General features: G+C 35.7%; 3 protein-coding genes across 12 annotated transcripts; 2 read left to right on the forward strand and 1 right to left on the reverse strand.

Annotated features, from left to right (window-relative positions):
• Positions 1 to 1654: 1654 nt before the first annotated feature.
• LOC113736574 (uncharacterized) lies at positions 1655 to 5771 on the forward strand. 4 transcript variants are annotated; one of them, XM_027263604.2, is made up of 3 exons: positions 1655 to 1884; positions 3009 to 3423; positions 4482 to 5771. In XM_027263604.2, the coding sequence occupies exons 2-3, from the start codon at positions 3054 to 3056 to the stop codon at positions 5516 to 5518; spliced, it is 1407 nt and encodes a 468-aa protein (XP_027119405.1). In that variant the 5' UTR covers positions 1655 to 1884; positions 3009 to 3053; the 3' UTR covers positions 5519 to 5771. The 4 variants fall into 4 exon arrangements, with proteins under 4 accessions (XP_027119405.1, XP_027119403.1, XP_027119406.1 ...); XM_027263602.2 differs by having other exon boundaries at positions 3044 to 3423; XM_027263605.2 differs by having other exon boundaries at positions 1655 to 1870.
• Positions 5772 to 7581: 1810 nt separating this feature from the next.
• On the forward strand, positions 7582 to 12751 carry LOC113736715 (uncharacterized). 7 transcript variants are annotated; one of them, XM_027263793.2, is made up of 7 exons: positions 7582 to 7731; positions 7944 to 8003; positions 8536 to 8633; positions 8975 to 9393; positions 9962 to 10509; positions 10617 to 10680; positions 12053 to 12751. In XM_027263793.2, the coding sequence occupies exons 4-7, from the start codon at positions 9015 to 9017 to the stop codon at positions 12475 to 12477; spliced, it is 1416 nt and encodes a 471-aa protein (XP_027119594.1). In that variant the 5' UTR covers positions 7582 to 7731; positions 7944 to 8003; positions 8536 to 8633; positions 8975 to 9014; the 3' UTR covers positions 12478 to 12751. The 7 variants fall into 7 exon arrangements, with proteins under 7 accessions (XP_027119594.1, XP_027119590.1, XP_071940454.1 ...); XM_027263789.2 differs by lacking the exon at positions 8536 to 8633; XM_072084351.1 differs by lacking the exon at positions 7582 to 7731 and having other exon boundaries at positions 7742 to 8003; positions 8536 to 8652.
• A 467-nt stretch (positions 12752 to 13218) lies between these two features.
• Positions 13219 to 14231, reverse strand: LOC113737206 (uncharacterized). Its single transcript, XM_027264468.2, has one exon. The coding sequence runs from the start codon at positions 13964 to 13966 to the stop codon at positions 13475 to 13477; it is 492 nt and encodes a 163-aa protein (XP_027120269.1). The 5' UTR covers positions 13967 to 14231; the 3' UTR covers positions 13219 to 13474.
• Between the last annotated feature and the right edge of the window lie 295 nt (positions 14232 to 14526).

Here is a 14526-nt window from a genome sequence, read left to right on the forward strand (position 1 = left end):
TTGCCGAACCCAAAAGGCTTATTCACTATCTTATCATTGCGTATGTAACACCATTGATTCCGGCATGGATGAAACTCCGGTTGTGCAATTAACTTGGAATGCTCCTCAGTTTTGTATCATGCTCACATCGTGCCAATTTCAAAATAATAATAATAATAATAATAAAAGGTGAGGATAGCTGTGCAATTTAATCAATGACCAAAAAGGAAGAAAAAAATATAGCCGTTCAATTTAAACAATGCAAAAACGAAAAAATAAAGGTGAGTATACATATGCAATTCAAACATCCAAAGAAAAAAAAAAGAAAGAAGAGAATGTGTCTCTGCAATTTAAACCGTAGAATTCTTTTTTTTTTTTCTTGCCATTAACAATTTACCAAATTTGCACATTTGAATACTAGTGATGGAAGTAGATAGAATTCAGAACTCTTAAAAATGTCAAAAATACTTAAATAACGCTAAAAATATCGTATAGAAAATCAATGATCATAACGTTATAACGCTTTCATATGATGTAAAAGCTCAATGGTTATAACGTATGTACGTTACGATTATACCATGTGAATTGCCCTAAGCAGTTCAAAAGTGTAAACGATAGTAAAAACTTTGCTCATATACTATGCAAGAGCATGAGTGGACTTTTACCATGTATAGTTCCGAAACTTCAATGCTTGAGCTCCCCGTAGATGTGATAAGGTTACAATGCGTTAAAATCACCAATCTTATTTCTTGGAGGTGTGATTGTATCTGGTCTAAATACGGCTGCATACCAGTCGAGCAGCTCGACTCAAAACTCGATGTGAACTCGGTCAACATCGAGTTGGAGTTGAATTTGAACTAATTAAATCGAACTCGAATTCAAAGATACTTAACTCGTGAGCCAGTTTGATTATGTGTATCAGTGTATGTATATATATGTGTGTGTGTATGTATATATATACATAATTTTAGTAGTGAAATTAATATAAATCCCTAATATTTTATTATTTATTAAGAAAAATTATTATTTTATTTATTTTTTTAAGCTCGGGTTTAAACTCAACTCGATTCGAATTTGAGTCGATATCGAGTTCAAACTTTACATTGAGAGTTCGTCGAACTCGAACTTGATAAAATTAAGTCAAAACAGAGATCGATAGGTCAAAACTCAACTTGACTCGATTCATTTGTAGCACTACATCCAAAGTTTACATTGATAAATAAAATGACATTTTTTTTGCAGAAGAGGAAAACAAATCCCTACAATAACTTGCAGGTGCATAATAATACGAAAATATAGCTGCCATTTCAAATAGGAGTTGACATGCCTCATATCCGGTGCTTTTTTCCTTACTTTTTAAAAAATATGAAATAAAGAAAAGCTATTATATCAAATTTTTCGTGCATATATATAGCCAAGTAATTTAATATATATGAAATACAAAGGTAATTAGAAAGATAGTCAAGTAATTTAATGTATATGAAATAAAAAGGTAATTAGAAAGGTAAAATGTGTATGCAAGGAAAAAAATGATTTCAAATAATAACGTATCAACAGTATTGATTCACCCTATTCCCAAACAAAGGCTGAAAACTAGGAGGGGTGAAATAGTCATTTTATTTCCTACCAGTTGTCACGGAATGCTTCCAATAATCTGGACACGAGTATAGAGAAAGCCAGTCTGAAGAAGATCACCGTTCAACGCCACTTAAACACTCACATGCAGTAACAGAGCATAGCTGAGCCTAAAGGCTAAAGGCCTCTTAAGTTGCAATCTAGTAAGTAGTAACCATCAGAAGATGCTTTCAAAGACCCCTTAACATTTGGAGCTGAACCATTTACCAATTTTCTCCTATCTTTGTCAATTATCTCTCTGATCAGACACTCACTTGTAGGTGTTCTGCCGTAAGTATTATTTTGATCTTTGTTCACATTTCTTGGCTTGATCAGCGTGACATGCAAATGTTCTTAAATTGAATGCAATTTTCTTTATTTTCTGTTAGAATTCCTGCATTTTAACAACGTCCCTTATTTTGGTTTTATATGTGGATATACATACGGTTTGGGGGATTGCTTGGGGTGGGGAATGAGAGACATAATCAAACCGTTTCTTTTGAGTGGTGGGATTGTTTTACAAGAAATTATAGATAGATGCATGTTGTTAATGAAAAAATCAGTTGTATTTGGGGTAATATTTTTCATCTAGTGCGAGAGTCAACATTCTCATCTCTGTTTTAGCTTTTTTTCTAGTTACTTTTTTTTTGGGGTTTTCTTTTCATGCTTTAGTCGATCCATTTGGTTTGCTACTTCAGCAACCAAAGATGATCGGATCTGGAGTTTTCACTTCTCATTCTGCAAATATGTTGTAACAAGCCCCTTTTTGCATCCACTTTGACTCAAGTGTTTAGTTTTTGCACCATCATAGGACAAAAACATGTTTCTTGATAATTGGTGTAGGGACTCTACTTTGTACAAAGGCGTGCAAGTATCACTTAGTGATCAGTATAATCTTTGTATTCCATCTGTTGGGAGTGGCTCCTAATACATGTAGGCAGTTGCATGCTTATCAGAATCTTTGTCCATTTGAGTATTATGAGTGGTGGGATGTATGGTATAGTATAGCGTACAAGTTTCACTTGGTTTAGGACAGAATGTTAGCTTTTCGGTTATGCTCTACAGTAGGCTTGTTAGCTAAATTTTTTAATTCAGTTAGAATTTGAAACTTATGCAAGAAATGTGGATATTTGGCATTAAATTCATGTGTTTCTTCCCGTAAAATATTTGATTTACACGTCATAACTATCAATCAATTAACATGACTGACTCATAGTTGAGCTCATGAATCCATTGGAAAAAACATTGTGCTACGGAACATGACATATTCTAATGCAAGAGCTTGAAAATCGAAAATGCAGCCAAAAGGAGACTTGTTGAACTTTTATTAGCTAGAATAGATGTGGAATAAGATCTAGTCGTTTTTGTACCTGCTTACTTTTCTTAATTCTATCCCGTTATTAATTGTGCACCAGAGACATTGAATTCCATTGAGCTTGACTTTTGCAAGGTGAGGAAACATGAAGACTGATGTTTCCAAGGCAGGTCATGACTGCAGACCCTTGAAAAGAAAATCAGAAGTTCTTACTAGTCCAGTTCCACCTGGAGCGTCGGGCAAAGGTTTGCCATATGCTCCAGTTGATTGGCCAAATGTTGGTGATATTTGGGGTTGGAGAGTTGGAACCAGAGTTAGGGTGGCAGGATTCTACAATGATCGGTTCTTGTATGCTCCTCAGAGGCTCCAAAAGAAGCCTACTAGAAAACTACTATTCCAGAGCAAGCCATCTGTTTTACGTTATCTAAAATCACAATTCCCTGAAGCTGACATTGAAGAATTTTTTGCATCATTCACTTGGGATGTTCCAGCAGAAGCTCATTCTTCAAAACTAAGTAAGCAATTTGCCATTGTTAATGTGCAGAGATTTTTTGAACGTTGCGTGTTGACATTGCTTTGTGGACTGTATTCTATGTTTCGTTATTTTTTTCCAATATAATCTTCATGGATTGAGGACAGTTGATAATGAGTATATAAAAGTTACTTGGACTTTGGTTTATTAGCTCTGAACCAATATACGTAGTATGTTTTGGTGATATTGTGGTTAATCTGTAGCAGTTCATTACCAAAAGATGGTGGTTCTATGTCTTTCTTAAGTTACAAGTTGGGTATATTTCATTATAGTCTCAGTAGACATCAATTGGCTTCTGAAACCTGAAATCTTTGTACATTATTACATTGTTGTTAGAGACCTCTTCTTCTGTTCCATTTGGTTGTATGATCACACTCTGTTAAACATTGTACTTCTCTCCTTTGAACATAGCTAATAGGCACATGCTTTCTACCTTAAAGTTATGCTTTAGTTGAATTGATTTGCTGTCGTCTAATTTAATAGACTTTTGATCTTCAAACCCTTTTCTTGTCTATGCAAAACTATGTACCCATTTCTCCTCAAGGATATCTGCTTAAACTTTTACATGATTCAGACCTTCTATCTTCTGCCAAATTCTTCTTGAAAGTATACGACTGCGTGAGCACTCTTTCAAAAAATGTTGGCACCTCACCTTGTTAGACGTATGGAATTGATTGAATGTATCATGATGTACCCATCCAATTCCTCATTCTATCAGACTTTATTTCACCATGATTTCTGAACCCTGCAAATCAAATTAGCATCAGAACCAAGGGAAATTTATAAGCAATTCATAAAACATTTGTCTACCATCCAAATAATAGCACTCATAAGCAATTCATAAAACATTTGTCTGCCATCATAGCAGTAGTAACAGCTTTGTGTTGCGGGTTTGTGACCTTCATTAGCTCTCAACGGGAATTCTGTAAGTTGTACAAGTTATTGCTCAAAGTTCTTTTCTGCAACAAAGTTAAAATTCCCTTTCTTCCTGCAAGGTGTTTTGCTTATGGACTTGTCAGGATAATCTTTTCTTTCTTGCAGGCAAATGCAGTCCTAGTCCCCAATCACGCCCTTTGAAAAAAGAATCGGGTAAATTGGTAAAAGTTGTTGAAGTCTCTAATAAAAAACAAAAAGCTGCAGTAAAGAAACCAAGCCAGAAATCTGCTAGGCGGTGCGGTAAAGAGCTCATGGTAGATGTGCCTGCAGTAGAAGAACAAACACTTGCGAGTGGTCCAACAACCAAGATTTCGGGACGTAGCCAAGTCTCTGACAGTCATGCTATTGTGTCTCCACATGATAGTGCATGCCACTCTCCGATTGACCTCAAACCACAGGGTTTGAAATCCCTTGACGAATCTCAGCCCGGATTGATTCCTGAGGACTTTGATTATTTCCTGAATTCCCTTGATGAAATCCTCTTTCTGCCTATCACTAGAGCCGAAATTTCTGACCCTGCTGCTTCTTCGCACAAAGAAGGCATGACTCAAATCCGATCAAAACTTTCTTCTCTTCTTGCCATGGGTTTTGCTAGCTTAGCTGACTCCAACAAGCTTACTGAACTCATTGCCCTGGCGTCTAAGCTCAAAAACGATCCAACACTGAGTCCTAGAGAAATTTCCATGCTAAAGTTGATTGAAGAAATTCCAATGGCCAGCAACATCTTCCTAGAGGCTAAGAAGTTACCAGGACAAGCTGAAAAGTTCTTTGCTGACCTTGATGCCAATATGGCTACTGTTGCTTCACTCAGGAATGAATACAGCGTAGCAAAGCAGCAACTAGAAATTTGTCAGGCGGACGAAGCATCTGCCTTGTTAACTCTAATGGAAATTGATGAACAAATTGCTGCTTTGCAATCACGTCGGCCAGAGATCACTCAAAATGTAAAGCTGACCAACAAAAAGATCGTTCAATACTCCTGCAGTCAAAAAAAAGTCATGGAGTGTCTCCCAAAGATTGTCCACGATGTTCAGGTAGCCAATTCTGAAAAGCAAGAATGGGAGCTTAGAAAGAAGAGATCAGCTGAGCAAGAGGCTGAGATTCTAGCTAAATTTGCACCACTTGATGGGTTTTCATTTTGATCAGAATCTGCATTACCTCTTGGTATGGGACCTTCTAGTTTCTAGTGCTTGGACTATGTCACAACTACTCGTTCTGTATTTTACTAATTGTGAAGGCGAACTTTATTTTGTATTCAAGGTGGTATGCAGATTGGTTGCAAAATGCTAACTAGTTCTTGGTATCCCCTCACTGACTGGATTTTGATGCAGTGATTCATCGGTAGATACTTTTGTTTTGAATAGTTTTCGTAATATAACTTGACCTTTAAAAACTTGAGCTGGGATGCGTATTCCGGTGCTTTTGTCATTTTTGGATTGATTTTTCTGATAAGCTACCTTAAAAGCCGATTAAATCACTTACCAACCGGTTTTTTTTTTTTTTTGGTTTTAAACCTTTATCTCTTCTCACACCCTTTCCACCTTTAGATTTTTGGTTCTGACTCTTCGCTTGGAGTCTCCTTTAACCAAAAATAATAATATTTTACTGATAAATAACCAACAAATTATTATTTTTTTTACAAGTAATTACAAGCTGAGTTGTAATTCGTATGATTAATACAATATAGAAGATGTAAAGAGATCATTTACAAACGGGAGATATCATCGTTTACAGATGGAAAGAGTAAAATTTACTCACAAGCAATATTAGATTAGTATATAGTAACGAATTAATTTTTATGCAGCGTCAATGAAATTTTAACTAACAAATAGGTTCAGATGCATATCACATAATCTAAATTTAAATTTAAAATTTACTTTTTTTTTTGCACATACGACATGCATTTACACTTACTACTAATTACATATAACCTTTTAAAATACTTTATAAAATTGTTCTTAACTAACCAAACCAAGTTGGGTTAGTTATTGTGAGATTGATTTATCATAATGTTATTATTCTTATTTTATTTAGTGCAATAAGGGTTTATTTGAACATTATTGTTGTCGAGTTGGATTTGATTTCTTCTTTTGTTCTTGAGCTTAATTAAGTTTTTATCTCAACATTAGAAAAGCTATAAAAGAAATAACTATAAAAAAATACAAATCTGAAATCTTTTGGGTTGTATCAATTTTTATCAACTTAAGTTAGCTTGATTATGAATCAGCCTCTTAACTTATGGAGCTTGGGTTTTTCTTTTCTTTATTTTTTCTGAATTGTTCGGATAGGTTGTTATTTGAATAAAATATTATTTTATTGCATCATAAGCACATTTTTCCAACTACTTTTTCATTTCACATAGTATATCATATCACAAAAAGTGCTACAATACTCTTTTTCAAAATATTATTCCAATAATCTCCTATCCAAACATACCGAGTTGAGTTATTCTAGAAACCTATTAATACCCGATAACAATCCATGTTACGACCATTTTCCTTAGATTTTTGAATTATGCTCTTCTTTATGAGATTTGATTGATATTATCTAATAGTTATCTGTTAATTTAATTTAAATGTCTAAATTTGTACATTTTTTAAATGTATCCATTTATGCAAAATATTTTGAAGATTCAGTAGTGTGAAAATGCTTACTGATTAAAAAGAATCACAAATTTTTATTAGCTTATTTCTTTTTTTATTATTATTTTTAACTTATTTCACATCCATAAAATGTAAAGGATGATTGGTGCAATTTTTTCTATTTCAACATATAATTGCGCCTTAGAGTAATACAATAGACTATTATTTTATTGGTAATGGATCAAATTCTCCTTAATACCCTCAAGGCTTTCTCAAGTTTCGTGGGAATTGATTGTTCATCTCTTCAAGGTATTCTCATAAAAATTTTAGGATTTTTATTATAGTATTTTATCTTTGAACACAACTTGTATATAGGCCTTTGTTAGGGTTGATATATAATAGATGATCTATTGTTATTTCGTTGATATTGAATCAAATTCTTTTGAGTATCCTTAAGGCCTTTTGAATTTTGTGTTGAGATTTTACAAGGAAAAGATAGTTGTCTCTCTTGAAATTTTACGGAAAAAAAAAAGAAAAAGATCAGCATCTCTTGAAATTTTAATGAAATTATGATGTTTTATTTAAAAGGAAAAAACCAAGGGCACTGTTAGAATTTCAGATAACAAGCTTGGACAAAGCTGATTAATCAAAAGTTGCCGACTTGCCGTTACGAAATTAAAACTGAAACGGAGCAGACACCAACAGACTAACAGAGTCAACAGAGTGATGGGGTTTTTGGGGTTTCTCTGAATCAGATACAGCTCAACCCCACCGTAAAATCCTTACTCCCGCATTTTTCTGTTTTTCCGTACATACACAATACTTGCAATCTTCCATAATTATATCTCGCCAGTACAATTGTTCTTTTATCAAGCTCTGAAATTTTTTTAATCATCATTTTCATTAATTGATCAATTAATTCTCCAAATCTTCCATTCCCTTTTTTTTTTTAACAAAAAAATTCTTGTTTTTTGGGTTCAATTAGGTGAGCTCCCTGTTTTCAATCAAATTCAGCTTCTCACCAGATAATGCGTATTTCGTTCAGGTATTAACTCATACGACTGTGTGTATTAGCGTGTGTTCGTGTACATTGATATCTATACACGCAGAAAAGTACTTGTACATTTGTTCAATTGAAAATGTTATTTATTTTGAATGATTTCGGAATTTGCATTGCTCTGAAAATCTGTGTTTTTTTTTTTTGGCATTTCTTGGTAATTTTTTTTGTAATTTTATAGATTTCATTTCTGTTATCGTTTGACTTCTAGTAAACGTGAATCATAAATTAATACGGATTTTTTTTTGAGTATTTTATGGTACTTGTTTAGAGAAAATTAAACTTCACAAACGAATGGATAACTATAAAAATTATAGTTTATCAAAATTTGTGATTTTTCAATAGTGAGGAGCTGAATCACTGACTCTTTGACAGAAGAATGGTCGAAATATTAATGGGACTGTGTTAGTTGCTTTTCTTAAAGTTGATCGGTGAAATTTTTGTTTTTTTACTGGGGTTTGAATTTGATGCTCTTTTTGGTTCAACTTTAAACTTGAAATTCTGCTGCGAAATGGTTAAGAGTTTCGAAAACATTCTGGGATAGAAGTTCAATGGATGTGATGATGGCCAGAACAGTGTGACTTGGACATGGAGTCATTTTGATTGAAGGATGCAGAGGTATATCACGCTAAGATGAGTTGAGTGAACTTTTTAGGTCCCTATCAATAGCGTTGAGTTTGAGCTTAGACTTTGTGAATTTGATTGCCGTTGAGTTGAGCTTGAACTTCGCTCTTCTGAATCAACTGCAGCCCTGGTTGGCATAGTTGAATGAAGTCTTTATTAGGTTATTGTTGGCCCTGATATCTCATCATGTTCATTTGTTTAATTGCTGATTCAAGATTCTCGAAGATTTTCTTTTGCTTTGTTTTAGCTAAATGACCTTATGGCAACAATTTTCTAAGTTGTGAGATGAATGTCTATAGTAACCGTTGTAGTGGATTTTTCTGCCTTATATGCAGCTAGATATCCCAACTAAGTCAGTGGGCGAAAAAACAAGATATGGAGATTGACAGTCCAGATGCCAGTAGTGGAAGCATATCTGGGACACGTGAAGAAAATGGGTTTCACCTTAATCGTGTTTCTGTAGGTGATTATGGTGAGGGGTTGCCTTATGCTCCCATTGACTGGCCTAAGCCTGGGGATAACTGGAGCTGGAGAGTGGGGAAAAGGATTGCATCATCTGGCCACTTCTTGGATAGATACCTTTATCCTCCTAAACACCTTCAGGATCCTCATCGTAAGAAAGTTGGCTTAGCAAGCAAGCAATCAGTTGAGCAGTTTATCCGGGCAAAATTCCCAAATGCTGATGTTAATGCATTTTTTGCCTCATTTAGTTGGAAGATCCCTTCAAAGCAGCTACGCCTTTTTGGAATGACAGGTTTGCGTCAGAATTTATCTACTGTAATCGTCTGTGAGCAATATAATTTCATATGATTTATGAGAACATGAACGGTATTGTTAGCAAGTATATGCAAATTTCTGTACATGAACTCATATCAATTTCTTATGCATGATTAAACTTCAACAAGTTTTAAGGTCAATCATAGGGATCTTAGATTCTTCCACTCTTATTTGCATTTTGATTAGTGGAAATGAAGCTGATGGATATTAGAAGCTCAGCATCTAACAGGATCTTAACTTAAAATTCTGGTCATCTTAAGCCTTTGAGGCTTGCAAATTAATTAGAAAGGATACTGGGAACTGGCAAGGGCTCAGGGTTCATCTTCTTTTCTGGTTGATCAACTGATTGAGAGTTGTCTTTTCTTCTTTCTTGAGGACATTCAGATTGAATTCTTTCATAGCAAAAAATTTCTTTAGTCAGAAGACTGAATTTTTCACTTTGCAAATCCTTGTTCATTTGAATTTTGATCTTTCTACTTGGCTGCACTATACTGTTTTCAGCTTCCCATGCTATTCTTCAATTTGATAGCTCAACTTTGGTGTAGATGATAAGGAGGAGAATCCACCCTCTGTGGAGGCAGAAGAAACGTCAGCCTCTGATTCCCCAATGGCAGATCTGACTTGCAAGGCTGGTAACAAAACATGTACCAGTTTAGGAGCAGTTGGGAGTGCTTCAGGAGTCATGCTTTGTGATATATGCTGCAGTGAACCTGGTTTCTGCCGAGATTGTTGTTGTATTCTTTGTTGTAAGACCGTAAGTTCATCTTATGGTGGGTATAGTTATATTAGGTGCCAAGCATTACTAAATGGTTATGCTTGTGGTCATGTTGCCCATTTAAACTGTGGTCTCCGGGCTTATATGGCTGGTACAGTTGGGGGGACTATTGGTTTGGATGCAGAATACTATTGCAGGCGCTGTGATTCAAGGTTGGATCTTGTTTCACATGTCAGAAAACTTCTAAAGACCTGTGAATCTATCGACTCGCGGGATGACATTGAAATGATTCTGAGTGTTGGCATATCTATTCTGCGTGACTCTCGGAGAGCTAGTGCGAAACAGTTGTTGGATCAGATCTCATTGGCAATGTCAAAGGTATAGCTCAGTAACTATTTTGATCTAGGAAATATATTTAGTCAAGCAATATCTATTGTTTCTACAGCTTCAAGACAGCATCATGACCAGTCTTTTGTAAACATCAGCTCAGAAAGGGTGCAGACCTTGAAGATGTCTGGAAGAAGGAAGAAATAGTTGAAGTTACAGAAGGTAACTTCTATTGCAATTTGGTTTTTAACATTATATTCAGATGAATTAAAGCTCTCAACTTTTGCTTTTGTGAAGATGCTCTTTCAGGAACTTTAGAGTAGTTTTTGAGAGACATCACATGTAGGGCTGCAAACGAATCGAGCCACTCGCGAGTCGAGGTCGATCAATATCGAGCTCGAGTCGAGCTCCAGCTGGCTTGAGTCGAAATCGAGCTCGAACTCGAGCTCAAAATATTAAGCTCGTTAGCTCGCGAGCCGGGTATATATATATAATATTTTTTATTTTTTTATTTTAAGTATATATATATTTTTTATTTTAAGCATATATATTTTTTATTTTTTTATTTTAATAGTAAAAGTACATATATATCCTTAATATTTTTATTATTTATTAAAAAAATATTATTTTATTTATTTTTTAAAAAATAAAATAATTATTTTTTTTATTTTTTTCGAGCTCGAAGTCGAGCTCGGCTCGAATTGATTCGAGTCAAGCTCGAGCTCGAAATTGCCGGCTCGTCGAGCTCGAGCTCGAGTTCGAGCTTGGTAAAATTTAGTCGAGGCTCGGCTCGATTAGCCTAAAGCTCGACTCGACTCGGCTCGTTTGCAGCCCTAATCACATGAAGAGAGGCATATGTGCAGGGAATTAGTAGTCAATTTTGTGATGACAGAGTCTTCTTTGATGGATAAATTGCACCATGTAGGAAATTTTATAGCTTGGATCTGACAACATTAAAGATTAGGCAAATAGAGAAAAGTCATAACTTGTACATGTGGGGAGTTTAAATGAAAGAGATAGTTTGAGCATTTAATCATCTGCATTCAGACTCAATATCACGAATAAACTTTTCTATTGAGTGCACGATCCTCCCTGGACCATCAAACTGTGTTAATGAAAGAAATCTGTGAATGTTAATTCCTGCTAACTACGATTGTAGCAATTGTCAGTTAAGCGAGCCTTATGTATTTGTTGGGTGAAGCTCTAATTCTGTACAGACTTCTTGCACTGTAGCTTTTCCACAGCAAGCCTACAGATGGATACTGTAGTTTACTGACTGTCTCAAAGAATACATCCATACAACTGCATCATCATCTTGACAAATGGATTAGTTGATTAAGTTTTTGGCTGGGCCCCATCTGTTGTATATGACTGGCCTTATGAGTGTTATGAGGCTATCATTCATTTTTTGAAGATAACCTGAGTTCTTGTTCCTTCACTGGTCAAAAGTATTTGACCTTCTTAAGGGACAACAAAAGTCTTAAATGCAGACAGTGCTTATTCTAAATTCTTTCTGCATCTTATTCTATGATAATTTGATTCAGTTTTGCATTCAAGGCCTTGGCATTCACTAGTTTCTGTGGATCTCATACAGAGAATGGAGCTTTGGAACTTGAGAATCACGAGGATCCTCCTGCAAACAGATTCCTACAGCCACTATTATCTTCGAAGTTTGATCATCGAGTGGAAACTCTGGTACTGGAGGACGAAATTGATCAGATTCTAATGGCATTAAAGAAGTCGCAGGAGTCTGAATACAGACTTGCAGAGGAAGCCCTTTCTGTCCAGAAGAACTGCATTCAAGATTTGTATCAACAGCTTGACCATGAGAGATCCACACTTTCACAGCGTGCGCCCTCTCCTGATGCAGATGCCGTACTTGATTCCTTCCTTAGCAAGGTGGACCATTTGAAACAAGAGATAACGAAATTCAAGGACATGAAAGAAGTGGCAAAGGGATTTGGAAGAACTCCCAAACATATTCTCAAGGATCACTTTAACTTGGAAACTGAAAATTGAGCGATTTAAGCTGCTCGTCGTGTGTCTATACAACTCTGTGTAGAAGCCTTGTACCAAAATTTTGTGTGTAGTTTTTACAAGGATTTTGTTGCCCCGTCTCTCTAGTTGGCATGTGATTCTGTTGTTTCTAGGAGAATATTTTCTTATCAAGTGAACATGCAATGGCTATATCCATGTCCACCAGAAAGACAATAGCGAAGGGTAATCAATGTCAACAACAACGATATCCTTATCATCGTGTTAATGACATTGTCTTTCTTTGGTTTTCAGTTCAGCGGTGCTCTGTTTCATTGCAGGTACAAATATGAAAAGGCCTGCAAATTGTTGTTGGGATATTTACAAAATTTTTCATCTTCTGTGTGTAAATCCTGGATTTCTGGTTTCATCAACCTAAAGGGTTGTTAGGCATGGAGCTGTGATCAATTTAGCTGAACCTTAGGGTGATCAGACCTCAATCAGAATCTAGCTTGCCCAAAGCTTCCAAATTTTGCACTTAGAGAGCATTGTTCTATGGCTAAATTGGGAGGCAACAAAAACCATTTGTTTGGTTACAGGAAAATTGATGTGTAGAAGAGAGCATCATCAAGAGGAGGAGAAACATCAGATGAGTATAGATAAACATCCTAGTCTTTTGTCCTTGAATCACCTTGTCAACCAACACATAAAACGTAAATCTATCCAACAATCGTAGGAGTATCTACTTTATAGTAAAGATAGCAAAAGCAAATCATTAACAGAGGATTCCATACAAATTTTCCAGCCGAATTCATAGCCATTCAACCGTCTACTGAAACTCTGGCAATACAAAAGCAAAATAGACATTAAACTGTATGTTTTCCTGATCAAGTACATCAGAAATAACACAAATTAAATAGCAGGCACATTAGATTCAGAACACAAACATGCGTCAATGCATTGGCAATACAAACATTTGCATTTCATGCAAACCCTTATGTTTACCATCTCATCATCCTTTCTTGAATGTTTAAGCTTTAATTCACTGAACAAGAACCAGCCGGCTGTCACCGAGCCACACGTCCCTTCCATCACCAAACTCTCGAGAATTGCCTTTAGGCACCGTGATAATAAGTTCTCCATCGACAAACACCGCAGAAGCCAAGGCCGGCTGAGCTGACCGCGGAAGCCTAAAACGCCATGTATCTATGTTCAATTTGTCCAGCAACAAGTCCAGATCTCCTTCATCCTTCCTCACCACAATCTTGGTAACCCCAGGGTGAATCTCAACGGCGTGAGCCCTGACTTCATTAGCAACATCCTCGCCATCGATCTCAACTTTTGCGATGAAGCGAATGGTTTCATGACTATCTTCAACATCAACATCAGCATCAGACCCAAAGGGCAATTCTAGGACCTTGCCAAAGACATGAGGAAGTTTCCTGAGTTTCTTGAGGGCATGTCCATTGACTGAAGAATCAAAAGCATCCCTCATGTTCATGTTTCTCTTGCTGCACAAAGGATGAATTCTCATGGAGGTGGAGATTTGTAGGGAGATAAATGGATAAAAAGAATCGAATAATATTAAAGTGGAAAAGATTATTTTATAAGATTAAGATTCTTGGTGTGGCAAAAAGGTTGAACCACAGACAATATAAATGGTTTTAAATGAAGGCTTCTTCTCTTAAGATTACATGAAATTAACTGCTTTACGTATAATCTTTTTGGTATGACCTATTAAAGACGACGCATTTTTGCTGAAGAATTTTCTCAAAAGTTAATATATTGTCCTATAGGTCATGCATGCATGTAGACCATGGATATCTATCAACATGCATATAAACCTTTGAGATGTGTACATCTGCCATTATCTCTTTCATTAGGGACTTTTGTATATACGTTTAAAATGATGGACAGAAAAGAGAGTTCCGGAAATTAAGATGGCATCAGGACCTAGTTAAGCCAAATGTACAGGTATGGCTTGGTTTTGTGCCTTATATATAGTAATATTTTAAGTAGGATATGTATAAGGACAATTTTTTCTTTCATGATCGAATATAGAGGCTAGAGATTAAAGACGGGCTGGTAGAAAGT

This window comes from Coffea arabica, chromosome 3e (assembly GCF_036785885.1).
Source record: "Coffea arabica cultivar ET-39 chromosome 3e, Coffea Arabica ET-39 HiFi, whole genome shotgun sequence".
NCBI classification, from domain to species: domain Eukaryota; kingdom Viridiplantae; phylum Streptophyta; class Magnoliopsida; order Gentianales; family Rubiaceae; genus Coffea; species Coffea arabica.